The following is a 24,991-nucleotide window of genomic DNA, read 5'->3' as shown; positions in this document are numbered from 1 at the left end:
ACCGAACAAGGCTGAAGCCAGGGATGCGACATTGTCGGACAACAACACATGGGGCAGTGGTCGCTCGCTTGCTCGAGAGAAGATGGTGGTCGCTCACTCGATGCAAGCCGTGTTGCTCATGGGTGACATCGCTCGGAAGATGTTCGATGGTCTGCTCGAGAGAAGATGCAGCGGAAAAGGGTGGCGAGTTGCCATGGCAACGTCCATGTCACAACAGCGATGGTGCGAAGCCTGGCATCAATGACAATCCAGCCATGGCAACGTCCATGTCTCGACATCAACAACAATCCAGCCATGACAACGTCCATGTCGGTGAAGGTGGGAAGCCTGGCATCAACGACAATCCAAAGAACAGGGAGAGGAGAGGCAGATCTCACTTTGCCCAAATCCCAACTTGATGGACACATAGAGCCTAATCAGAGACAGATTGGAAACTGGACATGCATTAAACAACTCCCCGAATGGAAACTGGACATGCATTAAAACAACTCCCCGAAAACGAAGGAAAATCCAATTACAACTAAAATCTATCTCAAAGTAATACTTTTGCTGAAGCAGTACACGCTGTGATGCGCATTTAAATACATCTCCTATCACAGACACACCTCAAACGAATATAGCTAACAAAATTTTTCAACCACTCGCAACAAAACGTAGAGTGTCACCATGTACACTTCGGTCGATACTTGCGGGACGCGGACAGCAGAAAACCCCAAGCATGGAGCTCCAACAAGGGTTGACCGATTGGTTATCTTCCCTGTACAAGGCCGCTAAAGACTTGGCTGTTCCCTGCCAATGTTGCCTCCCACTCGATAGACGATAGCAGAATCTGGGACAAAGAGATCACCACTTGCTTCATGTCGGGTCGTAGTATAGGATCATCGTCCACACACTGCTTCGCCAACATGGCCATCTTAGTACATGACAAGGAATAGTTAAAGTCAGAATTTACCTTCGCCTAAACAGTAAATATGATCATGGGGAAAAAACTCCTTGGTATAAGTGTGAAGGTCACTCACTGATCATTACAACATATAACGATCAACCAAACTCAAATTTCCAAGGGCCTTCCCAGTAAGGTCATGCTACTTAGTGTTTGTTACTGGGATAGCGATTCTATCATAGATGGGGTGAATCATAAAAGGGATGGACTTCATATTTAGTGTATCAACCTGGTGGTGAAATACTAAGATATGTCACATGCTAGCATGAAATCAAGTAACAAGGAACAAGAATGATAAATTTCCTAGCTAGCACGATATTTGGAAATGAAGCACAAAGTGTGCAATATCCAAACTAAGAGAAGGAGACTTTATCTGATAAAGAACACCAAAGGTTGATGTAACCACTAGTACAATGAGTGTTACATTTATATAACTTAGTTGTACAAAGCATGTTATATCCAAACTAATATGATGACACTTTTTTGTTTTTGCTTCACAGAACGACAGCAGAGCAACATATCTATGCAATGGGAGGATGCTTCTTCCACTTACCCACAAGAAAAAGCAAAGGAATTTTCAGAAAATATTTGCAAAGCAAAAGACATGAATTACCAAAAACTATTAACATTTGCGTAGCAAAGAATGATAGAAACTTTTCAACCGAGTCAGAGTGAACCATGTCACCTACATTTGTTTAATTGAATTATGTCATGCATCTTTTATGAATGTGTGTTGAGATATGCTCTCCAAAAATTAGGTAAGAAGAAAAGAAAACCGACATTAACCATCCAAATCAGCAGAAATTACTCACCTTGTAGACACAATCATGAGGATATAGATTCATCAAACTAGGATCAACATAGTCTCTCAGGCTCCCCATGATTACTGAATTCGTAGAGCTTCTTAGAGCGGCTAACATCTGGAAGTTTTCAGCACTCAAAAGGTGAGAAATGCATCAAGCTATATAACTGCTGGTACAATCATGTCTGTAAAAAGCACTACAAAACTAGGTAGGCTCAGTAAATGCAGGTAAAACTCTTTTTGGAAGCCCAATAATGTAACAGAAGCTGCAAGTTGGAAGTTAGGGCTATGCATTGATGTCAATTTTGAAGTAGGAGTTAGTTGAATTGGACAATATTCAATTAAAGGTAAAAAGTTTAGAACTAAATACAGATCGCACGATCAAACATCACAGTTAGGTTAAACTACATTTAGTTGATTTTCTAATAAGTGCCTTTGTCAATAGATCTGCTACTTGGAATTAAATAATATGTCCTCTAATCAAAATTTTCAATTGCACAGCTTAAAAGAATCACCAGTTGATTGGTTTCTTATTGTAGCTATGTTTACAAGACATTCAACCCAAGTTGGCAATTTCATGCAGAAAGTAAAATCCTGAACATTTCCTGAAAACACATTTAAGCTTGCATAACCCATATAAGATTCCATATAAAGCATTAATTTTCCTCTGCAATTCTTTTTCTCTTGTCTTGCTTTTATTCTTAGCATGAGCTTCTGGATTGCTATATAACATACATGCAGAATGTCTGAGTGATAATGCACCTATTCTCTAGGTTTGCAAAGTGAAAGCTAGATGTTCTCACAAGAAAAATAAGTTAATTATTTAAGATTTGGAGTTGAAATTATCTATTTCATTGTTTTAGATAATCAAGAAACTTGTGTCAGATAAAAAGATCAAGAAATCTCAATGTAAGGTAATTCTACAAGTTTCAATTTTGGAAGCACTATAATATCCATCGTCAACAGCAATTCAAGAAAATGTGCTCACAACTGATGCCAAAGATCGTCTCTCAGAATTAGACAAAACCATTCCTTCCGTCCTTGTTATTGCCTCTTTGCCTGATATTAACTCAAAAAGGACAACCCCAAATGCATAAACGTCACTTTTTGTTGTGGCCAGGCCATCATGTAAGTATCTACAGGAATCAACAGAAAGTGAATATTGGAAAGCTATTCTCAAGGTGACACTGAACCAATATCTCCAGATCTACTTACTCTGGAGCCAGATACCCAATAGTTCCAACAACCTTAGTGGTAGAAACATCTCCATCTCCTGTCTTTGCAACAAGTTTTGCAAGCCCAAAGTCTGATATCTATATATAGAAAGAGTTAGTCGTATGAGAATTTATTGATCATAACATTGCATCTTGAACACTACAGTTAAGTCTGGAAAAACCTTTGCTCGGAAAGAACTATTAAGCAAGATATTGCTTGTCTTTATGTCTCGATGAACATATTGGTCTTTGGTATGCTCATGAATGTATTCTAGTCCTCTAGCGGTATCAAGTGCAATTTGAACTCTAGATATCCAAGATAGTGATGCCTGTCCTGGAGATGAAATAAGAAGCATGTGATGCACTTTTACATGGGCAGTTGGCCAAGTGGCAAAGCAGAATTTATTACACCAGTGACAGAACAAATAAATTACATAAAGTATACATGGTATCAGAGATGGAGGATGTAAGCCAGACTCAAACATACATATAAGAAAATAGCAAATCTCGATTGCTCTTTGTCACTAACTTATGCAATCAAAATCAATTTTGGTGATTCACTGTAATAAACACAATTGAATGACAAAAAGTCATAATCACTCATTGCCAAGACACATGTGAGCTAATGATTATTTCACTCATCTGCTTTCAAGGCTCAGTTAGACCCATCTCCAAAAGGAAGCACTTATGGTCCAGAACTGCTGATGATGATGCATCATTGAGTGTGTTGCTTAGCACATATTAGCACTCGTTTAAGAGAAAAAGAACAGACAAAACACACTCTGGATTCACACATACCAACCTAACAGTAGCAACTATAAGCACAGGTTATCATAATGTTGACAATTCAAACATATGGAGTACACGTCTTACATGAAGTCATCAGAAAAATGGAACACTTACTTCCAAAGCTTGTATTGAATAATAACTGAAGAGTGGATTGTCTATATGGTTTGCAAGATTATGACAGCTTGACATGCTATACTAGAGACTGATTCAAGATGGAAGAATGACAGTGCCTGATACCCTTGGGAGTTTGTACCATCGTGGTAAATCTCTTCTAAAACTGAAGCTTCTTACAACAGTATAATGTAAGCAATCATTTATTTTCCATAACATATTACAATGAGTCCCAAGTTTTGTCATATTAACAATGTAAGGGGACACATCCATATAATAATTTTTTTGGTCTGGGTATAATCAGATGAAGAAGAAGATCCAAAATACTGTTAATCCAGATTCTGGGCCTCTGCCTTCTTTTTCATTGCCTCAGAATAAAACTCTCATAAGTCTTTTCTGTAACATTATTCATTTACGTAGTATTGCAACATGACCAGACAACTGTTATAGTTAGTATTCACGAAGTTATAAAGTCTATAAAAAAAATCTGTCATGAATGATTCATAAGATGAAGAATTATGGAATGAGTAGAAAGTTGGAGAATTTCAACTCTGATTCAGAGAGTTCAGACGGAAAACACGGGACAAAAGATAGATAAAATCAATTCAAATAAAAAGACAAAACAGAATGAGATTTGTGAGGAAAGCATTTGAAGAAATCACAGTATGAATAAGCACAGGATAACTGCCTTTAAGATGTTAAGATGCAACCTTGTCTTGTTTGGTTTTGTTCATGATTCAGATTATTTGTGCCTTCCACTATCCAAAATATCAATTTGCCACCAAGTGCAAAGTTGATTTGCATCTTCACTGAAAAGCATTCTGTCTTAGACCTAACAAATCTCCATAAGAAAAATTATAAACCAAATTCTCCTTTTGTTTATTGAAATTGTTTTATCATCAAAACTGCCACAGAGGATGCCAGTTACCAAACTAATTGCAGGAGATTCTTTTATAGAAGTTCTAACATGCTTGAACCAAATACAACATAACAAGAACAACATCTAAGCTTTCATGTCACGAAAGCATAAGTTTCATTTATGTACACTAATTCACAAAGCCATTTTAGCCTTCTCTGGACTAAAGGACTTCATAGAAAGAAATCATACCCTTATTTTGTGGATCATGCAGATGACTCTTGAGCGAACCCTTCTCAGCATACTCATAGGTGAGGAAAAGCTCATCATCACTTGCAGCATAGCCAATCAATTCTACCTTGACAAAATTGAAGTAAAATGAAAAAAAAAGGTTAAAAATATCTAAGCCACTGGTTTTTTTGTTGAAGCAGCAAATACTGTAAGCTTTAGCAGTTTTACCAAACTAGCATGATGAACCTTGCATAGTACTTTCATCTCCGCCATAAATTCTTTAGTTTTCATTGCAGTCATTCTTTTTATTGCAACCTCCTAAACATCATATTAATGTTAAAAAGATAGTCATCACTGAGAATTCAGAATTTTGCAATATAAAAGCCAATAACCCTACAAACCTGGTCTCGAAGGACCCCATAATATACAGAACCATATTTACCGTGGCCCAGTAGATTTGAATCAAAAAAGTTATCAGTTGAAGAAAGTATCTCTTCGTACTTGAAAACAATAGGCTTCTCCATGTCAAACAAATCAGCTGCAGTATCTGTCAAAAATTATGGAAACTGACTCTGATATTATGATAATTAGACTTGAGAGGAAAAGAGATTAAGGCGAAAGAATAATCTGTAGTCTAATGACTCTAATCAAATAACCAATGGTAGATTTAGGCCCCTTGCAAGGCAGGAAGCTCATAACAAACCACTTTTAAGCTGTCATGCAGATGTGAACCTAATCCTCGAACAGTCTCTCCTATATCTTGCTCATCTTGTTCATTTTATTGTTCTCCTTCCAAATTGGTAAAGTTGTAGTATTTTGCTAGTTACAGATCCAGGCTTTATCTTCTGCTTCGATCTAGCCAGAATCCTTTCCTAGCCATCCTATCACCTACAAGTTGTATTACTGCCCAACTTAGGAAAGTCCATGTATTTCATGAGATTTGCACCTCTGAAGTCCAGCTCTAAATCACAGAGGTGAGTTTCATGTTCATGCTAATAGTATCCACAAGCATGTATCTGATCTCACCATAATCATGTAATTTCTTTTAGTTTTGAAGCCAATATGTATTGCTTGGCGTACACTAGGATGAAAATGGTTATGCATAAATCACCGAATGCCAATTTTCATTATGATAGTAATATGTGCTTTGCTGAAATATTAACAAATATCTTATATATAGCAAGAATAAATCAATACTTGTATAACACTCTGATTAGTCCAGAATGACTGGACCAAGCTCTCATTGGTATATGAATTACAACGTCTCGACATCTTGTGAATATTCCTTATAGAAAGCATAACCCATGCAATCTGGGACAAAAATAATGACAATTATGATATCAGGCAACAATCACTCATTGTGTGTGGGTCATGTTGGAACCTACTGTGCATTTATTGAACTAAGTTCTAATCCACAGGCAGGCGCAAGCATTGGCTATGGTGATGGCAAGTAGTCGTAACTTCGAATTCCACATTATATCACTTGGGGGTCCAGCTTAACAAGGATGTCAGGGATTATATAGGGAGAGAGATTATGTTATCTCCAATCTGAATAGTCCCACACTGATTTTGGAGTAGGCTTCAATTACTATGTCTCACTGCTCATCTAAAAAATTTTGTGAGTACTACTTTTTGAGGACATAGGCCACATGTTTGCAGGGTTGATTTGTGACAGCTTGTAAAACCAAATACAAAAAATTCATATTTTTTGTATATTATGTGATTATAAATTTTTTTTACGGTCTTTTGAGAAAAAGATAGAACTGAAAAAGGAATATGCAAGCATAACATATTGGAAAGTAGCATTCCAAAGAAAATTTGCAAAAGGAAGCATATGATTTCCTCGGGCAGAACCATTACAAAAAGTGAAGCTATTTTAATGGGAGGTTGCAACTGCTTGATGCACGCCAATGGCAGTGGCTTTCATAGTAAGTATAGCCAATAACTCAAAAGGTTTGATATGAATTTGAGAATTTAGGGAGGCCTACAACCATTATAGAATTCTGCCCTTGCTTTCTTCTGTGCTTTGCACATATAATGTTATTCTATAGGAAAATTAAGAAAAACAAGATAAATAAAGTTGTAGCCTTTTAATTACAAATATTTTGTTCTTATATTTTCCTATAACAAGATACTACAGAGAAAAAGCATATCAAACCCATTCCACAACTATCAAATACCACGACAGGTTTAGAGAATCAACTCCTCGACCGATACAGATTCTTTTTCATGAGGAAAATATTTGATGAAGTAAATGTTGAAAGAAAGTTTATCCCAGATGTGCACTCAAACTGACCTTTAGGATCATTGATGTGGTGATTTCCTGCATCCCCTGTTGATGACTTCAGATTCCCATATTTGCAGCAGAGATACCTTCCTGAAGCATGACAAAAACTAGTGTTCCGAAGAATCTGAAACTTATGGGACACTGGTCCATTAGGATCTTTTGTTTGGCTCCTTGAATTGAAGGACTTCAAAGAAATGAAAGAAAGTAGTGCCACTGTTATCAGAGCAAGAGAAACACCCATACTCCCAAAAACCCACCCATAAGGGAATCTACAAGAATGATGCATGGAGTTATCTGCAAAAACATTGCTTTTAGCTCAGGAATAACTATCAGAGATTTGAATATTATGCATTTCTGAATAAACAAAATAGCAGGAATAAGGACACAAAAATTACTAAAAATCTAGTTAAGATTTTACTTTTTGAGAATTTGTTAATGTTAATCATGATTCTGTTTAGTTTCCAAAGAAGCAAAAAATACACTGGATATAATTGACAATCAAGGGGAAAAAAGAAAAAGAAAGTGTTAAATAATTTGGAATTCTGGGAATCTTGTAGGATAATGTGTTTATGCATTTCTCATCTAAACAGCTACTGTGCATAAGTCGGAAAGAAGGTGAAACTGAATCTAAGATTTAGAATAGCATACCTGAAAATGTAATCGGAGTTGGTGAGGGAGCAGGAGTGGGAGAAGGGGAGATCCCAGTATCCATAGCAGAAGGTAGACCGGGAACTACAGTGGCAAAAGATGCAAAAACTTAAGGAGCATCTAATGATAAAAAAAGAACTTTGCAAATACAAGTTGAGCTACCTCTTGTATGCTGAAAATTTTTAAATAATTTGCACATGCAAAGAGGCATAGAGATCTTTATTATAAGCTGAAGATGACTAATCTTTGTGCATTAGCATACAGTTCACGTTCATGGGTGTCAGAATGCTCAAGTATTTTGGGATTCATAGAACCAGTATCCTAGGAGGATAAGGAACCTGAGAAATTTTTGTGAAAGAAGAAAACCCTAATTATCAATATTTGGTTCTTTTATAGATACTTTTGATGCTCCTAGGTTTCTCTTTATAATATCTAGAGAGGGTGCTCTCTAGGATTTTTAGAAAGGGTGAAAGATAGATATAAATTCTTCAGGGTTTATGTGTAGGGGTATACAATGGAATTGTGCAGATAACTCAAGCATATTGTAATTGATCTCACATGGTGGAGAATTTGATTTTCTCCGTAAATATAGGCATGAAATTGCCGAACCACGTTAAATCATGCATCGATTTGTTAATTTCTGAGTTCTCTTTTCTGCTTTTCGGTTCTTCTCTCCCTCCCAACATGAAGGAATCAGCAAGACAAAATGGAAAGATTCATCAGCTAGGACATATTGAAGCGGAATTGATGAGAATCTCGTCTCATTCAACTAGATACTAAGATCCACCGCACACGGACTCTTTAGAAATTAGAGGGTGATCATCCACGGTAAGAAGGCCAAAGAAAAAATGTTGAGATCAGAAGGCAGCTCACCGGAATTCAGTGGGATGTAATAAACCTCACCGACGACAACCTCATCTGGACCGGACATCCCATTCACTGTCTCGATACTGTCCATGCTCACCCCGAACCTACTCGACAGCGACTCGACCGAATCGCCTTCCTCCATCACGTAGCTCATCAGGTAATTCCACAGGCCGCTGGAGCACCCACAGAGGAGGTGCAGGAAGACGATGGCCCGGGCCCGGGCAGGCCGCCGTGTCATGTTGGGCAGGAAAGCGAGCCCCTGGTACGCGTCGACGACCACGGGGTACACGGAGCTCGCCGCCTCCGGCACCGTGAAGGTGGTGTTGGTGAGGTATTTGTTGTCGGAGAGGCAGGAGCAATTCTTGCGGACGAAGACATACCCGGGGCTGCCGTCCTCGTCAGCGGTGACGTCCTGGGGGAAGACGTCGAACATGCTCTGGATTTGGCGTGGGGCGGCAGCGCTCCGATCCGCCTTGAAGGCCAGGAAGGAGGTGCAGACGCGGGCGGTGTCGGAGCAATTGAGCGGCGCCGACGAGGATGCCGGAGAAACGGCATCGAACAATAGGATCGACATGGCGAGCGCAAGTTGGAGGATCTCCATTAATCCAAACAAAAAACGAACGCAGATTGGAAGACGTAAAGAAAATTAACGATTCTGATCTTTATCAGAAGAGGGAACGGATCGAACTCATGAGAAAGATTTGGGGGGTTGGAGAAGAAGAAGATGAGGAACGGAGCTCAGATGCAATCGGAGTTGCAGGAAAAGGGCAAAGGACGGTTAGTTACATGGAGGAAAATAATGTGGATGGAGTACACGAGAAAGCTGAGAGGAGGCGTCGGGGGGCTTGCAGCGATTCCGGTTACCTCCATGTTTCCGTTGCATAGTAAAGAGAGAGTGTGTGCAAGCTTTGTAACACAGAGATAGAGAAAGACAATAATGCCCCTTATCTTTTTACTCTATTGCTAATTTGACATTAATGGTGGTGCTTTATTGGCAATAATAATAATGATTATAGGAAATATTAAGATACATGATCTGTCCTAAAACGAGAGAGGGAGAGAGGCAAGGGTAATGTGGTCAATCCAGTTGCAATTTAAATGCTTTGAGAACAGTGAGCAGCACGGTGAAGCAGATGATGGGGAATCCACTACTTGCTCCGAGGAAGCTGTTAACAAACAAAGTAGAGGACAGCAGAAGGCAGGAGAATCCGAAGGAGAAAAGCATTGGAGTCCACCGCATGAGCTCTCTGGTGGACGCCAGACGAACACCGGCGTCTGACGCGTTGAACTCGACCTCTCTTCCTGCCGTGTTCTGGACCTTGGATACTGAAGCGCGAATCCTAAAGCACCGTCAAACGAAGCACTGGAGAAGGGGAAGGGGTGACGGAGGAAGACAAAAGGAAACTGGGCCCATCTCCGGCTCCGAGTCACGTGATCTTTCCAGTGGAGAACAGGGGATGTGGGGATGGGGGGTGTGTAGTGTGTGTGCATGACTGCTGCCACGATGGAAGGCAGTAATCATGGAAGCTACAGTAACCAGTACGGCGTTGTTGCCATCGCCATCATGCCTCCCAATCTCTGCCTTCAAAAGAGTAATTAATGCATTGCTGGGTGCTTTCTGCAAAAAGCCTATCGCTTTCAGTACATCCTCCAGCGTTGAAGCCTTTGGTGAAGTGTCTGGCAGCTTTAGATGGTCTGAGCAACGTGATTAGCGACAAAAGAGAGGATTATTGTAAGAGCAGGGGATGGCCTCTTGGGTACGAAGCATGTGATGGATCCTCATTTTAGCTTCAAGAGTGTGGCGGTATGTGGACGCTGTCCCCGGGCATTTATGATGTAATGGATTGCAGTTGGCTCGGGCACGGTCGTTGGGGGACTGCATGACTTCTTCTCCTTCCTGTGGAGCCCGGAGATGCCTTTTCTCTTGCACTGCAGTGGTTCTACTGTTGTGGTATTAATGTCCCATTTCGTGACAGCCTAAATAGTAACTTGTACGGTGGAAGACGTGTCTGGTAACGTGACCGAAGGAGAACTTTCTCTCTCTCGCTCGCTACACTTTTCCATTGCATCCATTGCAATAGGTTAGATTCTTTTTATCTTTCTTTTGTCTGTGAATGACATTATTACTATACTGCAGCTGTACAGCACCTGAGGAGGAGAGACTTGGATATCCAAGAGGGAGGCCATGAAAGCCTAATCGAGCTACTTGCACTTTGACTGGTAAAAGCTAAATAGGTCACAGAATGGAACTCTCTCGAGGAACCAAACTACATGGGTTGTAAGATTTTGATCTTGGGATTGGGTCCTCGTGCAATTCCGGTTTGCACATTTCCTATGTTATGCCATGAGCAATTGATACAGTTTTGCTGCTAATAAAGTGAACAGCCACACATATGCACGAGTACTGCTCGCAGTTGTATTTGACCGCACAGATGAGAAAACAAAATCATGTTTTGACGTAATTTTTGTTGCCACAAGGTGTAAGTTATAGGGTTCATAAATCCATTCATTATACTAGTCATCATCCATCTTTGCGACAAACTTGACCCTACAAAACCACAACAAACAATAGAAAATTTTATATCAATCGACTTTAGCCAAAATCTAGGCAACCAAAAAATGTTTATCAAACTGGTTGCCTCTTACTCTCCTTGGAATGCAATCGGAATCCATTTCACTGACCACCAGATAGTTTCGTTCTGCTGAATCATGCTCTATGATTCATTCCACACAAACACTGAAACCCAAACAGGATTTGGGATGACAAACTAGCAAGCATGAACTGCAGGAAGCGCTCTGGCAATTGGCTGTTTACCACCAGAAAACTTCAGAAAGGGAAAGAGGCAAGAAAGCTTCCTCATCATCAATGGTGTTCGGATATTCTGATTTGATAAGACTCTCTTTTCATCACAAGCAACCCTAAAGGCTTCATAGCCTTGTAGGTCTGCATCAGTAATCAAAACTTCATCCTCTCCGAGAAGAGTTCTGGTTTGAGGAGCCTTACATGATGACATCCTCTGATCTTTATCATCCTCAGCACTATAACCTTCTAAATCATGTGCGGTTACAAGGACTTCATCTCCTGTGAGTGAATATGTTGGCTTCGGCCATTGGATTGCAGGAAATTCTAACTTTCGCTTGCTATACTCTTGAACGGCCTAGTAAATTCATGTGCACAAAAGTGAGGCAAGAAATCAAAAGGGAAGAAGCTATCTGCAGTATGTTACCTTCTAAACAAACTACAAAGTTTCAAAAACAGAAAAGCCTAAACTCTGGAGTAAATTATCCATTTTAATCTTTTCAATAAACCATCCATTGACTTCATTTCAGGCACCATTTTAATCTTTTAATAGACCACATTCATTTATATTATCTATGAAGGTATAGTAACATTCATACCTGCCACTGTGATGGAGCCAATAGGACCCGGGGCCTTCTAGAACGCACATATTCAAGAGCAGCTACAGGTGTCATATTCTTGTATTCAATCTGCAAATTTAGGGTAATGACATATATCAGCAAATTTGTACCTGGCAGTAAAACCTTTGTTATTTTATACCAGTTGGGCTACATAAGTTAACTGTCCTTTAGAGCATACATGGTTCACAAAAAAGAAAATTCCTCAAAGAATCATAACTACCAAATAGCACAGGACAATGGTGGTGCTACGTCCCCTTCCTGCTTTACAATGAACGTAGGTTGTCCTCCCATGGGATGCATTCCCTAAAAATACAGAAGGAAGATTATGCTAATTTTTAACAGAAAGAAAGAAGAGATGTGTAATCCAAAGTTGCAGCATGACAGTATTTAGGAACATCGAGCATTGTGATAGCCTCTAGCATGATTAAGTGGTAACAAAATTTGTGTTTTGAAGAAGGAAAACGAGTATGCTAGCGTGATACATCCTGCAAGAAGTCATAAATATTCCATAAAATGCAGCCTATCTGACTTACAGAACTTTCAGAAAACAATCAGAATGATAAGCAGGCATATAAGTTTACAGGTTCTTAACTAGAAATTAGTAATTTTTTTCTACCAACTTGCCACCAAGAAATATTTAGATGGTAACAATCTAGGAAGGTAATTTTGACCATGCAGGACAATTAAAGTTGTCCTGTCATATTTCATAAGGTTATTTTATTGTAAATTCTTGGGTTCACAATTTTGATTCTCTAGCATAAATTCTGCATTCCATAAGTTGAATAACCACACTGGCAAGAGCTAAAAGCCATCAGTTGGAAATTCCTCTGGCAAGAGCAAACCCTCTTTTAGCTGTTAGGAAAAGGCCCTTAATATTTAACGATCCTTTTGTTTTAGCTACTTCCATATGTAAGTCAAATTCAACATATTTAAGGGGGGGAACATCTTTTTTTTTCTTTCTATTATGTGGTAGATCAATTTTAAGGTTTCAGATACATGACAACTGGTAGGTGCAATTTTGCAATGAACAAAAATTGTATTTACCATCATTACGGAGATAAGGAACAGAAAAATCCTTACTGTGGATGAAGTCAACAGCTAGGCATATGTCCACAAGTGAAGGAGCAAAAAGGTAATCTGTTGTAGGAACCACTAGGTGATCAATCCCATGAACCTGAATGAAAGGAATGAAGAATCACGAGAAGTCTTTACTTTGACAATGGCCCAAAGAACTTTTCTCAGAAACTTACTGCATTACACAAAAAATGTTTATGCACAATGAGATATAGTGAAATTGTGCCAAGATTTGATTAATCTCATTGAATTTCCTAAATAAGTCTAGCAAGTTTCTCATTATGTGCTTGTAGATGAAAATTTTGTTGCAAAACATGCCTATCTTGGAAACTTTTGGTATGACGATCAATTGCGAATCATGGACAAAATATTTAACTTTGACAATTAGGATCTAGGTATCATAGTTATTCTAATATAGTTTATGAAAGCAGAGTTTTATACTTTTGGCAACAACATATATTATCCAAATTCCTACCCCGGTGATATTTGTAAAAATGACCTTTGATTATTGTGGCTTGACCTGAATGGTGTCAAAACTTACTAGATAACTAGTAAGTTATATACACGCCATATGAGAAAACACAAACAGAAAATATTGAATCAGAAAATGAACCTCAAAAGGAACTGTGTTAGGTAAACTTGTTATCAATGGATTATACAAGCACAAATTTTGCCCCGTATAAGGATGATAAAAGGCAAGGTTTACCTTGTATAAGCTCGATGGGACCAAAGTCTCATATGGTTCGTTCAGAGTAATGACTCCTCGAACTCCAAGCTGCTGCAAGCGAGGGACATCTTTCCGAAATGGCACAGCACCCAACAGTATAAACTGAAAACTCGAATGAGCAAAGTCATAAAGAGTGTAAAATGATCACCATATCAAGAGCCTTCAACTAAGTGAAGTTCAATAATCAAAGCAGTGTTTAGAACCCAAAAATCAGAAGGCATCCCAGCATAAACCAGAAAATCGAATTCATAATTCCCAATTGCGTGCAAATACCATACATCAAAGCAATATGCCATATAATTTGAGGGAAACAGAAGCTACCTGATCGACTTCATCCCACCATCGGAACTCAGCCTGAATCTTGTTGCGAAGGACATTGTACATCAAGGTCGGATAGAAAAGAACACGAGCTCCCGCTCCCACCAACGCTCTCTTCGCCCTAACCGTCACGAGCTTCCCGCCGTCAGAATCCTCGGATCCCCCTTCATTCGGCTCCTCAATTCTCATGATCGATCGGCTACCCAAATTGGAATCCCTGCTCGGTTATCAGAAAACAATCGTCTCCAAAGGACTCAGGAACTCCTACTCGTTCGAAACTCACGACAATCGGAGGAAAACCTTATTCGATGATGCTATGGCGAGAGGATCGCTGCATTAGAACAGAAGTATCGACCGATTCAAGCAAAAAGCACCTCGATCGGAAGCTTGGACGGAGAGGATTTCGATCTCGGTCATGGATTCCGCCAATCTTGCGAGAGTCTTCGATAAAGGGTACGACGAGAAAAAGCCATATGACAATGGGAGGCCGTAAATAACGCTGTACCCTCCCATCCATAACTAAGCCCTATTCGTTGGAACATTTGAGTTAACGCACTTCCTCGCAACAATAACGACAATAATTGTGACGAGCGAGGTGGATCGACGGTGTAGATTACGCGGAACACGATTCGTAAGAAACACGTACGAGACATCTGAATGGACCTTCCAAACCAGGACTTCGATCAAAACCGTCCGTTTCGGATCGACGAACATCGAGCCGTTGATCCGGGATACTGCTGGTGACGCGGTCAAGATCGTCTCGTGAGCCAACGGCAGCGATGCCACGTCGTGGGAAGCGGAGTTTCCACGTTTCCTTTGCCTGTCTGTGATGTCAGACTGCCCACGCGTCTCACCCTGAAACGGCGGACCGTGCCACTTTGCATGGTCCCTTTGGCGCGCCTGTACGGGCTTCGCTCACGAAGACGACTATAACAGCTGTGTAGTTGAGAATTAAGCATGGAGTCAAATCCATTTTCTCTTGAGAAATAAAGGTTAATGACTTCTATACAAATTGTCAACCATTTTAGAGGTATTAAGAGCGAGAAATTAGTGTCGATGCTATTTTTGGCTTCCAATCATAAATTGTCATCCGATAGGAAGAATTTTTTTTTGTTTGCTTTGTCCCTTTTAATGGATGGATAATACGTTGGGGTTCTTTTTAACATATCAAATATGGATCAAACAATTGTTTTATAGAATCAAAACCGAATAGATCCAAAATAATGGATTAAGAATGTTTCCATAAAAACTTATTTAATCCACTATAATATGCATGAAATCTTACAATAATTGATAAACATATTAACACGGAAGCGTACCTGATGAATCCATTAGAGTATTTTCTGAATTGATCGGTGATTTGATCTTCTAATTGCAGAGTACATTTTGAACTTTAAATTTCTCTTTGAAAGAGAAACTTTATTTTATACTGCAACCGGGGACCATAACCTTATTTATAGTCATAACTGATGAATCTACGATTATGATTGTATTCATAATTGATGAATCTGCAATTATGCCTCAAGAGTTTCATATTCCTAATTTATCTCGTCATTAAGTTAGGAACATAATGGTATCTACACAATTAATTTTCATAACAATTATATCCCTTAGTCAAATAATTTTACTTTAATTAGATTATTTTAATTTTGATTAATTAAAATAATGACTTAACACATTTAATTATACATGTGTCTCTTAACATTCTAACATAATATACTATTCATCTCTTTTCTGCTCGAATTTGTAGTTTCTGCTCCTGTCTTTTCCTTACAGCCACTGTTTTTAGTAGCGGTACAAAGAAATTGACTTCTGATGCCACTAAGCCCACGCAATGTTGAGGAATTCTTCGATCATACGTCGCCATCGCTACCAAACCAATGAGCTGTTCCATCCGCCTTATCGTTAGAGATGCGTCACCATAAGCTTCTTCTGCCGGGTTCCATGATGACCTCAAGTTCACGACTCTATTATTGAACTCACTCCCGTGGAAATTCCACACCCGGCGTCATGAGTCTCCATCGGTGCACTGCTTGCAATTTCTAGTTGACTCGAAGCATATGGACATCCCTCTTTGCAGACACTTCTCTGTAACCCACTGCCCTCGTTTTGTACTGAATTCAAAGATTTCGGCGTCGGCGACGACGACGACGATGACGAAGGAAGCGTTGTTGTTGTCTCGGATCCATATAATTTCGTTTCGTTTCAAGTCAGTCAACGGCCGCGTTTGCATAAGCCAAAGTCAAACTCATCCATGTGCTGCAATTGTAGCCCGCGAACCTTACTCGCTCCCTCTCTCTCTCTCTCTCTAGCCGTTGACTGCATTCCCGTGAGAACCATGCAGACGCCACAGCCGTGTTCTGCATTCTGGCTACCGACAGGCTGCGTTGCAAAAGTGGATCCTATTTCACTGCATCGCGTGTTAGGTGGGAGTTCATAAGAGAAGGTGTCCGCTGGATCGAGAAGGAGATGATCAGTGGAGTCAACGTGACGCGGCCTTCGCGTGACGACGAAATAGTTTCGTTCTCACGAGTCCGCTCTGCAAATAATTTATACTCGATGGGGGAGAAGACATCCCTCCATCATCTTTGTGGAGCGGCCATAAGAGCTGCTATTTGAAGGGAAGAAATGGCAATGGCGTGCCTCTTCAGATCGGCGAAGATGGCAGCTGTTTGGTGCATGGTCATTCTGGGCTTCGCCATGGCCGCCGTCGGAGTTCATTGCCAGTCGACGGACACACTTGGTAAGAAAGCCGTGCAGGTTTCTGTATTATCATAAAAAAGGACGTCAAGAATGATCTTTCTCTTAATTTCTAGTGGTATTTTTTGGGTGAAATGTCAGAAAAAACCAATATAATGTCCAAAAATCTGCAGGTTTTATAAGCATCGACTGTGGAATTGCTGCCGGTTCTACCTACGTCGATCCAACCACCAATATACCGTACGTCTCTGATACCCCATACATAGACGCTGGCGTAAACCAAAATATCTCAGCAGCATATGTTACAAACTTAATGGGGAGGAGATACCTCAACGTCAGAAGCTTTCCGAACGGGACTCGCAATTGCTACACCATCAACTCCATCACTCCCGACTCGAAGTATCTGATAAGGGCATCGTTCTTTTATGGAAATTACGACGGTTTGGGCAGCCAATCCCGTCTCTTCGACCTCTACCTGGGAGTCAATCTTTGGAAGACGATCAACATCACAGATCCGGGCAGTGGATACCGAACCGACGTGATCACCGTAGCCGCATCCGGTTCCTTCTCGGTATGCCTGGTGAACACGGGCCATGGAACTCCATTCATTTCGGGGCTGGACGTGAGGCCACTGAAGGAGATCCTTTACCCCGCCGTCAACGCCTCTCGCTCTCTGGTTCTCACCCGGCGGCTCAACATGGGACCAACTGATACGTTCATCAGGTAAGCAGATCATGTTTCGGTGCCCGAGGATTGATGGATACATTGCTATTATTGTCGTCATCATCCTGGTTATCATCAGGTATCCTGACGACTCTCACGATCGCATCTGGGATCCCTTCAACAACAGCCCCTTCTGGGCGGAGACATCCACCAACTCCACCGTGGAGAACTTCGTCGACGACAAATTCGAAGCCCCTTCCGCCGTCATGCAGACGGCGGTGATCCCCGTGAACTCCACCAAGCTGATGATTTCATGGGAACCGGAGCTCGGGGACGTCAACGAGTACTACGCGGTCATGTACTTCTCCGAGTTCCTGACCCTCACCGGCAACATGTCCCGCCAATTCTACGTCTACCTCAACGGGCATCTCTGGTACGCCAAGCCTTTCACCCCGGACTACCTCTTCTCCTACGCCATCTTCAGCACCAATCCCACAGAGGGGTATCAGCAGTACAACGTCACCATTCAGGCTCTGGACAACTCCACCCTCCCGCCTATCCTCAACGCCATGGAGGTTTACTCCAGGATGAGCGATGTGAACGTGCCATCGGACGCCGGAGACGGTATGACGTCCACGTCCTGAGTAGTATTTGCGCAACGACTATGCTGTTGATTGATTTCATTTGAACTTGTTTGCGATGCCAGTTGATGCCATGATAGCAGTAAAGGCATGGTATAAGATCAAGAGAAACTGGATGGGCGATCCTTGTTCCCCGAAGGCTCTTGCTTGGGATGGGCTAAACTGTAGCTCCAGCCTCTCCAATCCACCAAGAGTCACTGCATTGTGAGTCTACCCCAGAAGGAACTGCGCCATAATTAGATGACAGATCACATGACTTTGTTTAAATATGCTTCAGGAATCTATCATCCAGTGGGTTGACCGGGGAAATAGCCACCTTCTTTGCCAGCCTCACGGCGATCCAGATCCTGTAAGTGCTACTGAATTCAGTGTAATGAGAATGGAACATCACATTCAAGTCTCTGTTTTATAAATAGATTGCTGATGCATTTATGATATGATTCTGCTACCTTTTGCTGTCAATTTGGTCCTCAATCATATGATAGTTTGGGATGGATGGCATTTTTCAGGGATTTGTCTCACAACAACCTAACAGGAACAATACCTGCTATTCTTGCACAATTGCCTTCCCTCAAGATCCTGTAAGTGTTCGCATTAACCTCGCATTTTATTCATAAATGAATGGAGAATTGGTGAACTATCATCATGCGTTGGCTTGCAGAGACTTGACGAACAACAACTTGAATGGATCCGTTCCTTCTCCCCTTCTTACAAAAGCACAGAATGGAGAACTTACATTGAGGTTGGTTCTCTGTTTAAAAGATCAGGTTGCTTGTAGATTCTCGTGGGAAGTAAAACCTATGATTGATTTGTTCTCCAGATTCCCAACTTTTTCTTTCTTTAAGAATCCTCTGTTTGAGATCGTTTCACTAACAGAGTGTTGATCTATACAATGATAGAATCGAAAGCAATCCGTCTCTTTGCGGCAATGGAACTACATGTGAAATAACACCAACAACAAAGAAGAAGAAGTTGTCGACGCCAATCATTGTGATAATTTGTCTTGCTCCTCTGCTGCTACTGCTCGTGGTGGTATCCATCATCTGGAGGCTGAGAAAGCCACCAAGTAAGCTTTCTCGAGTTCAATCTCTTGCAATTTTGCCAACAAACACTTTCTAATATGTGATTTGCGTTTGACGGTGTCGTGCTTTAACTTGAAAGGCTCAGGTAAAGGGAACTCTGTGGAGCCGCAGAATGAAGAGACTCTCAAACGAGTGAAGGAGCATCAAGATGGTCTATTGCAGCTCGAGAATCGCCAATTCACGTACATGGAATTGAAGAGTATAACCAATAACTTTGAGAGAGTCATAGGCAAAGGAGGATTTGGGACGGTCTACTATGGGTGTTTGGAAGATGGCACTCAAGTTGCCGTCAAGATGCGATCGCAGTCATCGTCCCAAGGGACTAAAGAGTTTCTTGCTGAGGTAATAGAAATTAGGCATTACCTTTGTTCATTACGTTCAGACGGCAGTGAATGTTGTGTTTGTTGATTCGAAGGCTGATGTTCTTCTTCGTGTCTGTCCTCAGGCCCAGCACTTGACAAGGGTTCATCATCGGAATTTAGTTTCCATGGTTGGCTACTGCAAGGATGAACCCTATCTGGCACTGGTCTACGAGTTCATGGCTCAAGGAACTCTACAAGACCACTTGCGAGGTTCGCAACTCCCCCTGCTTCGTACCATCTTCTAATCTTGTCCTCACACTGAACTCTTCCATGATGCTCTGCCTGTAACTTGTGATCAGTGATCGATTGCCTGAAGTCTTTTGACTGACAGTAGAATCTCCAATATCGCAGTGCTATAATTTTTCCACGCTGGTTCTCGATCTTGTCTTAAATTTAGGCTCCTCACTCCATCTTTGTTGTAATACTGCATGAATCTGCTGCGGCACATTCCCAATTCAACTCGGAGAACCCTGTAGTGCATGAATCTGCACCGGTGTTTTCCTGTTTGGACTACTGATGTGTTTGTTGCATGATGTGTGTGCTGCAGGCAGAGCAGGCGGTGGCAGAGCTTTAAGCTGGCGACAACGTCTCCAGATTGCAGTGCAAGCCGCACAAGGTCAGGCAGCAAGATGTGCTTCTCAGTGCCGTCGGCCTCTTCTTTGTTCGTCTTTCTCACTATCTATGTCCATTGGTTTTCATTGGAGTTCATCCAGGACTGGAGTATTTGCACAAGGGATGCAAGCCACCGCTGGTTCACAGAGACGTGAAGACGGGGAACATCCTTCTGAGCGAAAGCCTGGAGGCCAAGATTGCGGACTTCGGGCTGTCGAAGGCTTTCCAGAGTGAGATCAACAACACCCACGTATCCACTGTGGTGATGGGAACCCCAGGCTACCTTGATCCAGAGTACGCCGCTGTTGTCACTTCATTGATACAGAGGAAGGATAGAACTGAACGCGTCCTGTGATGTCACTTGTTCAGGTACTACGCCACCAACCAGCTCAGCGAGAAGAGCGACGTGTATAGCTTCGGGGTGGTGCTTCTGGAGCTGCTCACGGGACAGGCTCCGGTGATAACAGCTGCGGGGAATGCACACATAGCTCACTGGGTGCGCCAAAGGCTGGCCAGAGGAAACATCGAGGACGTGGTGGACGGCAGGCTGCAAGGGGAGTCGGACGTGAACTCGATGTGGAAGTGTGCCGATGTGGCACTGAGGTGCGCATCGCCGGTTGCCCACCAGCGGCCGGACATGGCGGAGGTGGTGACGCAGCTGAAGGAGAGCTTGCAGCTGGAGAACCCTTACGATGATAGCAGGACCGAGAGCCAATACGCAGAAGCGAGTGACGTGAGCCAGAACAGTGCACTGGAAATAGAACGTGTTGCAGCCATGTCCGTGGCCGTCAGACCGTCTGCAAGATAATTGACATCAAATGCATTCATCTGCAAGACAATTGATGTTGGTTTGTACTTTTCCTGGTTGAATTATAGACTCACTTGGATTTGTATGTGCTTAAATATAAACATCCCACTATTTGTATCTCTTTGGCTGTTCCATTCTTCATCCAGAATAAAAGAATTTAAGAATCATTTTATTAAAGAAGGCGAAGATTTTCATGAAAGAATTGGTCAAAGTCAATTTCAAGAAAAGAAGTTAAATAATTTTAATAAAAAAATCTTTAAGTAATGGAAAAATCTTTTCTAACACAAGAGTTTGATTCCTCTCTTTAGTTTGGTTCTACGTCAATTAGTATTAAAGTCTCGCTTTTGACGATAGCATAATAGATTTATGATCACAAAATTAAGAAATATATTATGCACTCATTACTCCTAGATCTTATATATTAAAAAATTAATTTATTAAATACAATCCTATAACCTATCAAGATGAGGTTTACTAATGGTAATGATAATTTCGATGGTGATGACCTTTGTGATAGAGGCAATGATAATAACCCCAACAATAATGATCAAGGAGTACTCGTCTCATGGGCAGTGTTAGAAGTACAAAAAGCGAGAATGACCTGAGAACTCCGACAGATTCATGACATACTCACTAACTTGGGTTAGTGAGTTTACGACCGATAGACTGTGTACCATGTCATGATCGTAAGAAAGTTTACGATAATGATAGGATCAATCATACTAGAGTTGATGCTAATGGCTAACCTAATAATCAACATAGGCATGTAATTCAATGTAGGTAACCAATCTATGAAAACAAGTCACACGAAGAAGAAGAAGAAGGAATTATGAACTATCACATAATCAAAGAAGAGGTACAGGTGCAGTTCAACCTTTGTACTTCAATCGACGTGGTATGATCCATCCACGACAACCAACAATATATGATGATAACTCAAAGGATGATAGTGAAAGATACGGAAGACATCAAGTACCACCCAAACAAAATAGTCTTCAAGTACCACCCAAACAAAATAAGGTTATTTGAGGATTACCGCTTCAAAGTAGACCTCCATAGCTTTAATAGCCACCTCAACATTGAAGCTTTTCTTGATTGAAGTTATAAAGTAGACAACTTCTTCGAGACGATAGATGTCCCTAATCGTTAAATGTGTTGTATACAAGTTGAAAGGGGATGCAGTAGCTTGGTGGGATATATTATAGAATAACAAAAGAAGATAAAGAAAGGGACCAACACATGGTGAAAGATAAGCAATTTCCCAAAGGAAGATTCCTACACCCATACTATGAACTATTATTATTTCAATAATATCAAAATTATATCCAAGGCATTCGATCTGAGTATACTTATGAGTTCTTATGCCTTTCAGCCAAATATAACTTATCGGAGTCAGAAGATTAACAACTAACAATGTATGTCAATGGACTAAAATTTACAATCAAAGATAGAATGTTTTTAACTCTGATACGAATAGTAGATGAAGATCACAATATAATGTTAAAGGCTAAAATATTATTGACTTAACCTCCAACTCAGTAATTCTTTAGTTTGATAACACGATCTCCTCTTAATAAAGAAAAGTAAGTTATGACTAAGTCAATATAACCTACAAATCAAGGGATAAGTACCGAAGGAGCAACAAAGTAAGCCAAGCATATCTTGACCACCACAAACAATCCATATGCTCGACCTCTGGTTGGAAAATATTTCAAATGTGAGAAGCCTAGTCATCGTTCCAATGATTGTCGTGCTCGTAAGACTGACAAACTTGTAGGTCACAAAAATGACTTTGAGAAAGGAGATGCCCGAGATAATATGATTAATTATATTAATAATATTGAAATAACAAAAGAAAAAGGAGAATATGTGGCATGTGTCATAAAATAATTATTACTCACCCCAAGGCAAGAAGATCCATCTCAGCATAAGAAAATCTTTCATTCTCAATATAGTGTTAATAACAAAGTCTACACATTGATAATAGACAATGGAAACTATGACAACATTGTATCTAAATCATTGGTGAAACACTTAAAATTGCAAACGGAAGCTTATCCAACACCATACTGTAACTAAAATCTATAGAGTTCATCTCTCTTAATTGGAAAATGCAATAAGGAGAAAGTTATATATATGGTAGTTGATATGAATGCATGCCATGTGTTACTTGGAAGGTCATGATAGTATGATGTGAATGCAACTCATCTTAAAAGAAAGAATATCTATATTTTGGTAGAATGAAAAGAAAATTGCCATGCTATCAACTAACAAAAAAGGAGATGAATCCAAACTTTTAAAGTAAAGGAAAAGTCTTTTTTATCCATTTCCAACTCTAAGCAAGAATTAGTTACTAGTTCTCACTGTAACAAGACCCAACTCTCATGTAACTAAAATCTATAGAGTTCATCTCTCTCAATTGGAAAATGCAATAAGGAGAAAGTTATATATATGGTAGTTAACATGAATGCATGCCATGTGGTACTTGGAAGGTCATGACAATATGATGTGAATGCAACTCATTTTGAAAGAAAAAATATCTATATTCTGGTAGAACGAAAAGAAAATTGTCATGCTATCAACTAACAAAAAAAGAGATGAATCCAGACTTTTAAAGTAAAGGAAAAGTCTTTTTTATCTATTTCCAACTCTAAGCAAGAATTAGTTACCAGTTCTAAAGAAACAAAAATATGCTATACTTTTATTATGAAGGAAGAAAAGTCACCTGAAGTAAAGATTCTAAAAGAACTAAGATCGATATTGGAAGAATTCAAAAAGATCACCTTTGAAGAATTACCGGATTGACACGGACTTAGCTGGTTTTGCCTAAGTCGTGCGGCACCCTTGCATGTCCGTCCGCAAAGGTCAGCCTCCCCGAAGCCTCCCATTGTCCCTTAGGACCAACAAAAGAGAGAACGGGTTAAAGAGAACGCCTCAAACGGGATCCACAAGCAAACATGTCCGAAAAACACTTCATAGACAAAGCAAATTACAAACAGACTTTACAAGCTCTGAACAGTGGCACAACAAAGGGTAAAATGGTCCATTACAGATCGAAAAGCTCTCGCACGTGTCCACATGACACAACCTTTATTTACAAGCCTAAAGAGGCCACCAACCCAACTAAAATGGGACTATTAAGCCTTCGGCCGCCCCTTTACATTCTGTACAAGGCATGAACATGCCAAAAGACACGGACATACATAAGCATTACATCAAACACCTTGTTTAAAAGTTTGTCCGTGACATTCTCCCCCACTTATCCCTTCGACGTCCTCGTCGAAGCCTTTGTAAACACTACAACTCTTCGCCTTTGCTGAGTCTTCAATCTTCTGCTCTAGCTGCAATGCGCCTCCTGGCTCCCAGCTGCTCTCCGCTGCTGTTTCTGAGTAGTCGAACCTTTGATCCGCCATGCTGCTTCAACTCGCCAATGACTCTGACTCTGGTGTGGGGTTGGCTGAGTTGTGTTGATCCTCGTTGATTCCTACGGATCCACCAAATGAAGGAAATGACCATTCTTACTGCGCCAGTTTCTCAAAATTTCCACATGCTGCTTAAACTGGGTGGATGCTTGTTGGAGCTTTAACGAGCATCGCCTCGCAAACTTCTGAAGTTTTGGGTCCTTCCTCCACAACATCTGCTCATTGACTCTTCTTTCAGTTAGTTGTCACATCCAAGTAGGTTCGCATCACTTCCGCTTTCGATTGGCATTTCGTTGGGAAATGAAGCGGACAATCTACTCTCAGTAGCACTGATCACCATTGGTGAGGATTTGACAACTGTTGTCTTCCATTCTCTTCGAAGGGTCTTTGAACTTGTGCAGAGCTCCTCTGCTG

The 24,991-nt window shown here is 40.7% G+C and overlaps 3 protein-coding genes across 8 annotated transcripts; 1 reads left to right on the top strand and 2 right to left on the bottom strand.

Annotated features, from left to right (window-relative positions):
* Positions 1–460: 460 nt before the first annotated feature.
* LOC135605622 (lysM domain receptor-like kinase 3) lies at positions 461–9,656 on the bottom strand. 2 transcript variants are annotated; one of them, XM_065095926.1, is made up of 11 exons: positions 8,755–9,656; positions 7,882–7,965; positions 7,243–7,527; positions 5,348–5,493; positions 5,175–5,264; positions 4,968–5,073; positions 3,142–3,293; positions 2,961–3,058; positions 2,734–2,881; positions 1,756–1,863; positions 461–892 (listed from the first exon to the last, which is right to left on the bottom strand). In XM_065095926.1, the coding sequence occupies exons 1-11, from the start codon at positions 9,347–9,349 to the stop codon at positions 749–751; spliced, it is 1,956 nt and encodes a 651-aa protein (XP_064951998.1). In that variant the 5' UTR covers positions 9,350–9,656; the 3' UTR covers positions 461–748. The 2 variants fall into 2 exon arrangements, with proteins under 2 accessions (XP_064951998.1, XP_064951997.1); XM_065095925.1 differs by having other exon boundaries at positions 461–913; positions 8,755–9,652.
* Positions 9,657–11,229: 1,573 nt separating this feature from the next.
* LOC103975951 (phosphatidylglycerophosphate phosphatase PTPMT2) lies at positions 11,230–14,819 on the bottom strand. 5 transcript variants are annotated; one of them, XM_009391098.3, is made up of 7 exons: positions 14,662–14,819; positions 14,291–14,504; positions 13,949–14,071; positions 13,249–13,342; positions 12,389–12,471; positions 12,148–12,237; positions 11,230–11,906 (listed from the first exon to the last, which is right to left on the bottom strand). In XM_009391098.3, the coding sequence occupies exons 1-7, from the start codon at positions 14,802–14,804 to the stop codon at positions 11,517–11,519; spliced, it is 1,137 nt and encodes a 378-aa protein (XP_009389373.3). In that variant the 5' UTR covers positions 14,805–14,819; the 3' UTR covers positions 11,230–11,516. The 5 variants fall into 5 exon arrangements, with proteins under 5 accessions (XP_009389373.3, XP_064951993.1, XP_064951995.1 ...); XM_065095921.1 differs by having other exon boundaries at positions 14,571–14,804; XM_065095923.1 differs by having other exon boundaries at positions 14,291–14,486; positions 14,571–14,804.
* A 1,966-nt stretch (positions 14,820–16,785) lies between these two features.
* On the top strand, positions 16,786–21,274 carry LOC103975952 (probable LRR receptor-like serine/threonine-protein kinase At1g51880). Its single transcript, XM_009391102.3, has 13 exons — positions 16,786–17,030; positions 17,161–17,710; positions 17,790–18,274; positions 18,357–18,495; positions 18,569–18,640; positions 18,801–18,872; positions 18,953–19,033; positions 19,191–19,357; positions 19,453–19,715; positions 19,819–19,945; positions 20,283–20,351; positions 20,449–20,641; positions 20,717–21,274. The coding sequence occupies exons 1-13, from the start codon at positions 16,916–16,918 to the stop codon at positions 21,153–21,155; spliced, it is 2,772 nt and encodes a 923-aa protein (XP_009389377.2). The 5' UTR covers positions 16,786–16,915; the 3' UTR covers positions 21,156–21,274.
* Positions 21,275–24,991: the final 3,717 nt, after the last annotated feature.

This window comes from Musa acuminata, chromosome BXJ2-2, assembly GCF_036884655.1.
Source record: "Musa acuminata AAA Group cultivar baxijiao chromosome BXJ2-2, Cavendish_Baxijiao_AAA, whole genome shotgun sequence".
Taxonomy (NCBI): Eukaryota; Viridiplantae; Streptophyta; class Magnoliopsida; order Zingiberales; family Musaceae; genus Musa; species Musa acuminata.
The sequence above is the reverse complement of the archived record's forward strand: the minus strand, read 5'-3'. Positions and strand labels throughout refer to the sequence as shown.

Excerpts from the sequence above, each read along its gene's own strand:
- LOC135605622 (XM_065095925.1), bottom strand. The coding sequence starts at position 9,349 with ATGGAGATCCTCCAACTTGCGCTCGCCATGTCGATCCTATTGTTCGAT. Across the intron at positions 7,528-7,881 it reads AACTCCGATTACATTTTCAG|ATAACTCCATGCATCATTCT; the intron begins GTATGCTATTCT and ends ATGTTTTTGCAG. Across the intron at positions 1,864-2,733 it reads GACGATCTTTGGCATCAGTT|ATGTTAGCCGCTCTAAGAAG; the intron begins GTGAGCACATTT and ends GAAAACTTCCAG.
- LOC103975951 (XM_009391098.3), bottom strand. The coding sequence starts at position 14,804 with ATGGATGGGAGGGTACAGCGTTATTTACGGCCTCCCATTGTCATATGG. Across the intron at positions 14,505-14,661 it reads CGTCCAAGCTTCCGATCGAG|GGATTCCAATTTGGGTAGCC; the intron begins GTGCTTTTTGCT and ends ATAACCGAGCAG. Across the intron at positions 14,072-14,290 it reads GGTGGGATGAAGTCGATCAG|TTTATACTGTTGGGTGCTGT; the intron begins GTAGCTTCTGTT and ends TCGAGTTTTCAG.
- LOC103975952 (XM_009391102.3), top strand. The coding sequence starts at position 16,916 with ATGGCAATGGCGTGCCTCTTCAGATCGGCGAAGATGGCAGCTGTTTGG. Across the intron at positions 18,275-18,356 it reads GCCATCGGACGCCGGAGACG|TTGATGCCATGATAGCAGTA; the intron begins GTATGACGTCCA and ends TTGCGATGCCAG. Across the intron at positions 19,034-19,190 it reads AATGGAGAACTTACATTGAG|AATCGAAAGCAATCCGTCTC; the intron begins GTTGGTTCTCTG and ends ATACAATGATAG.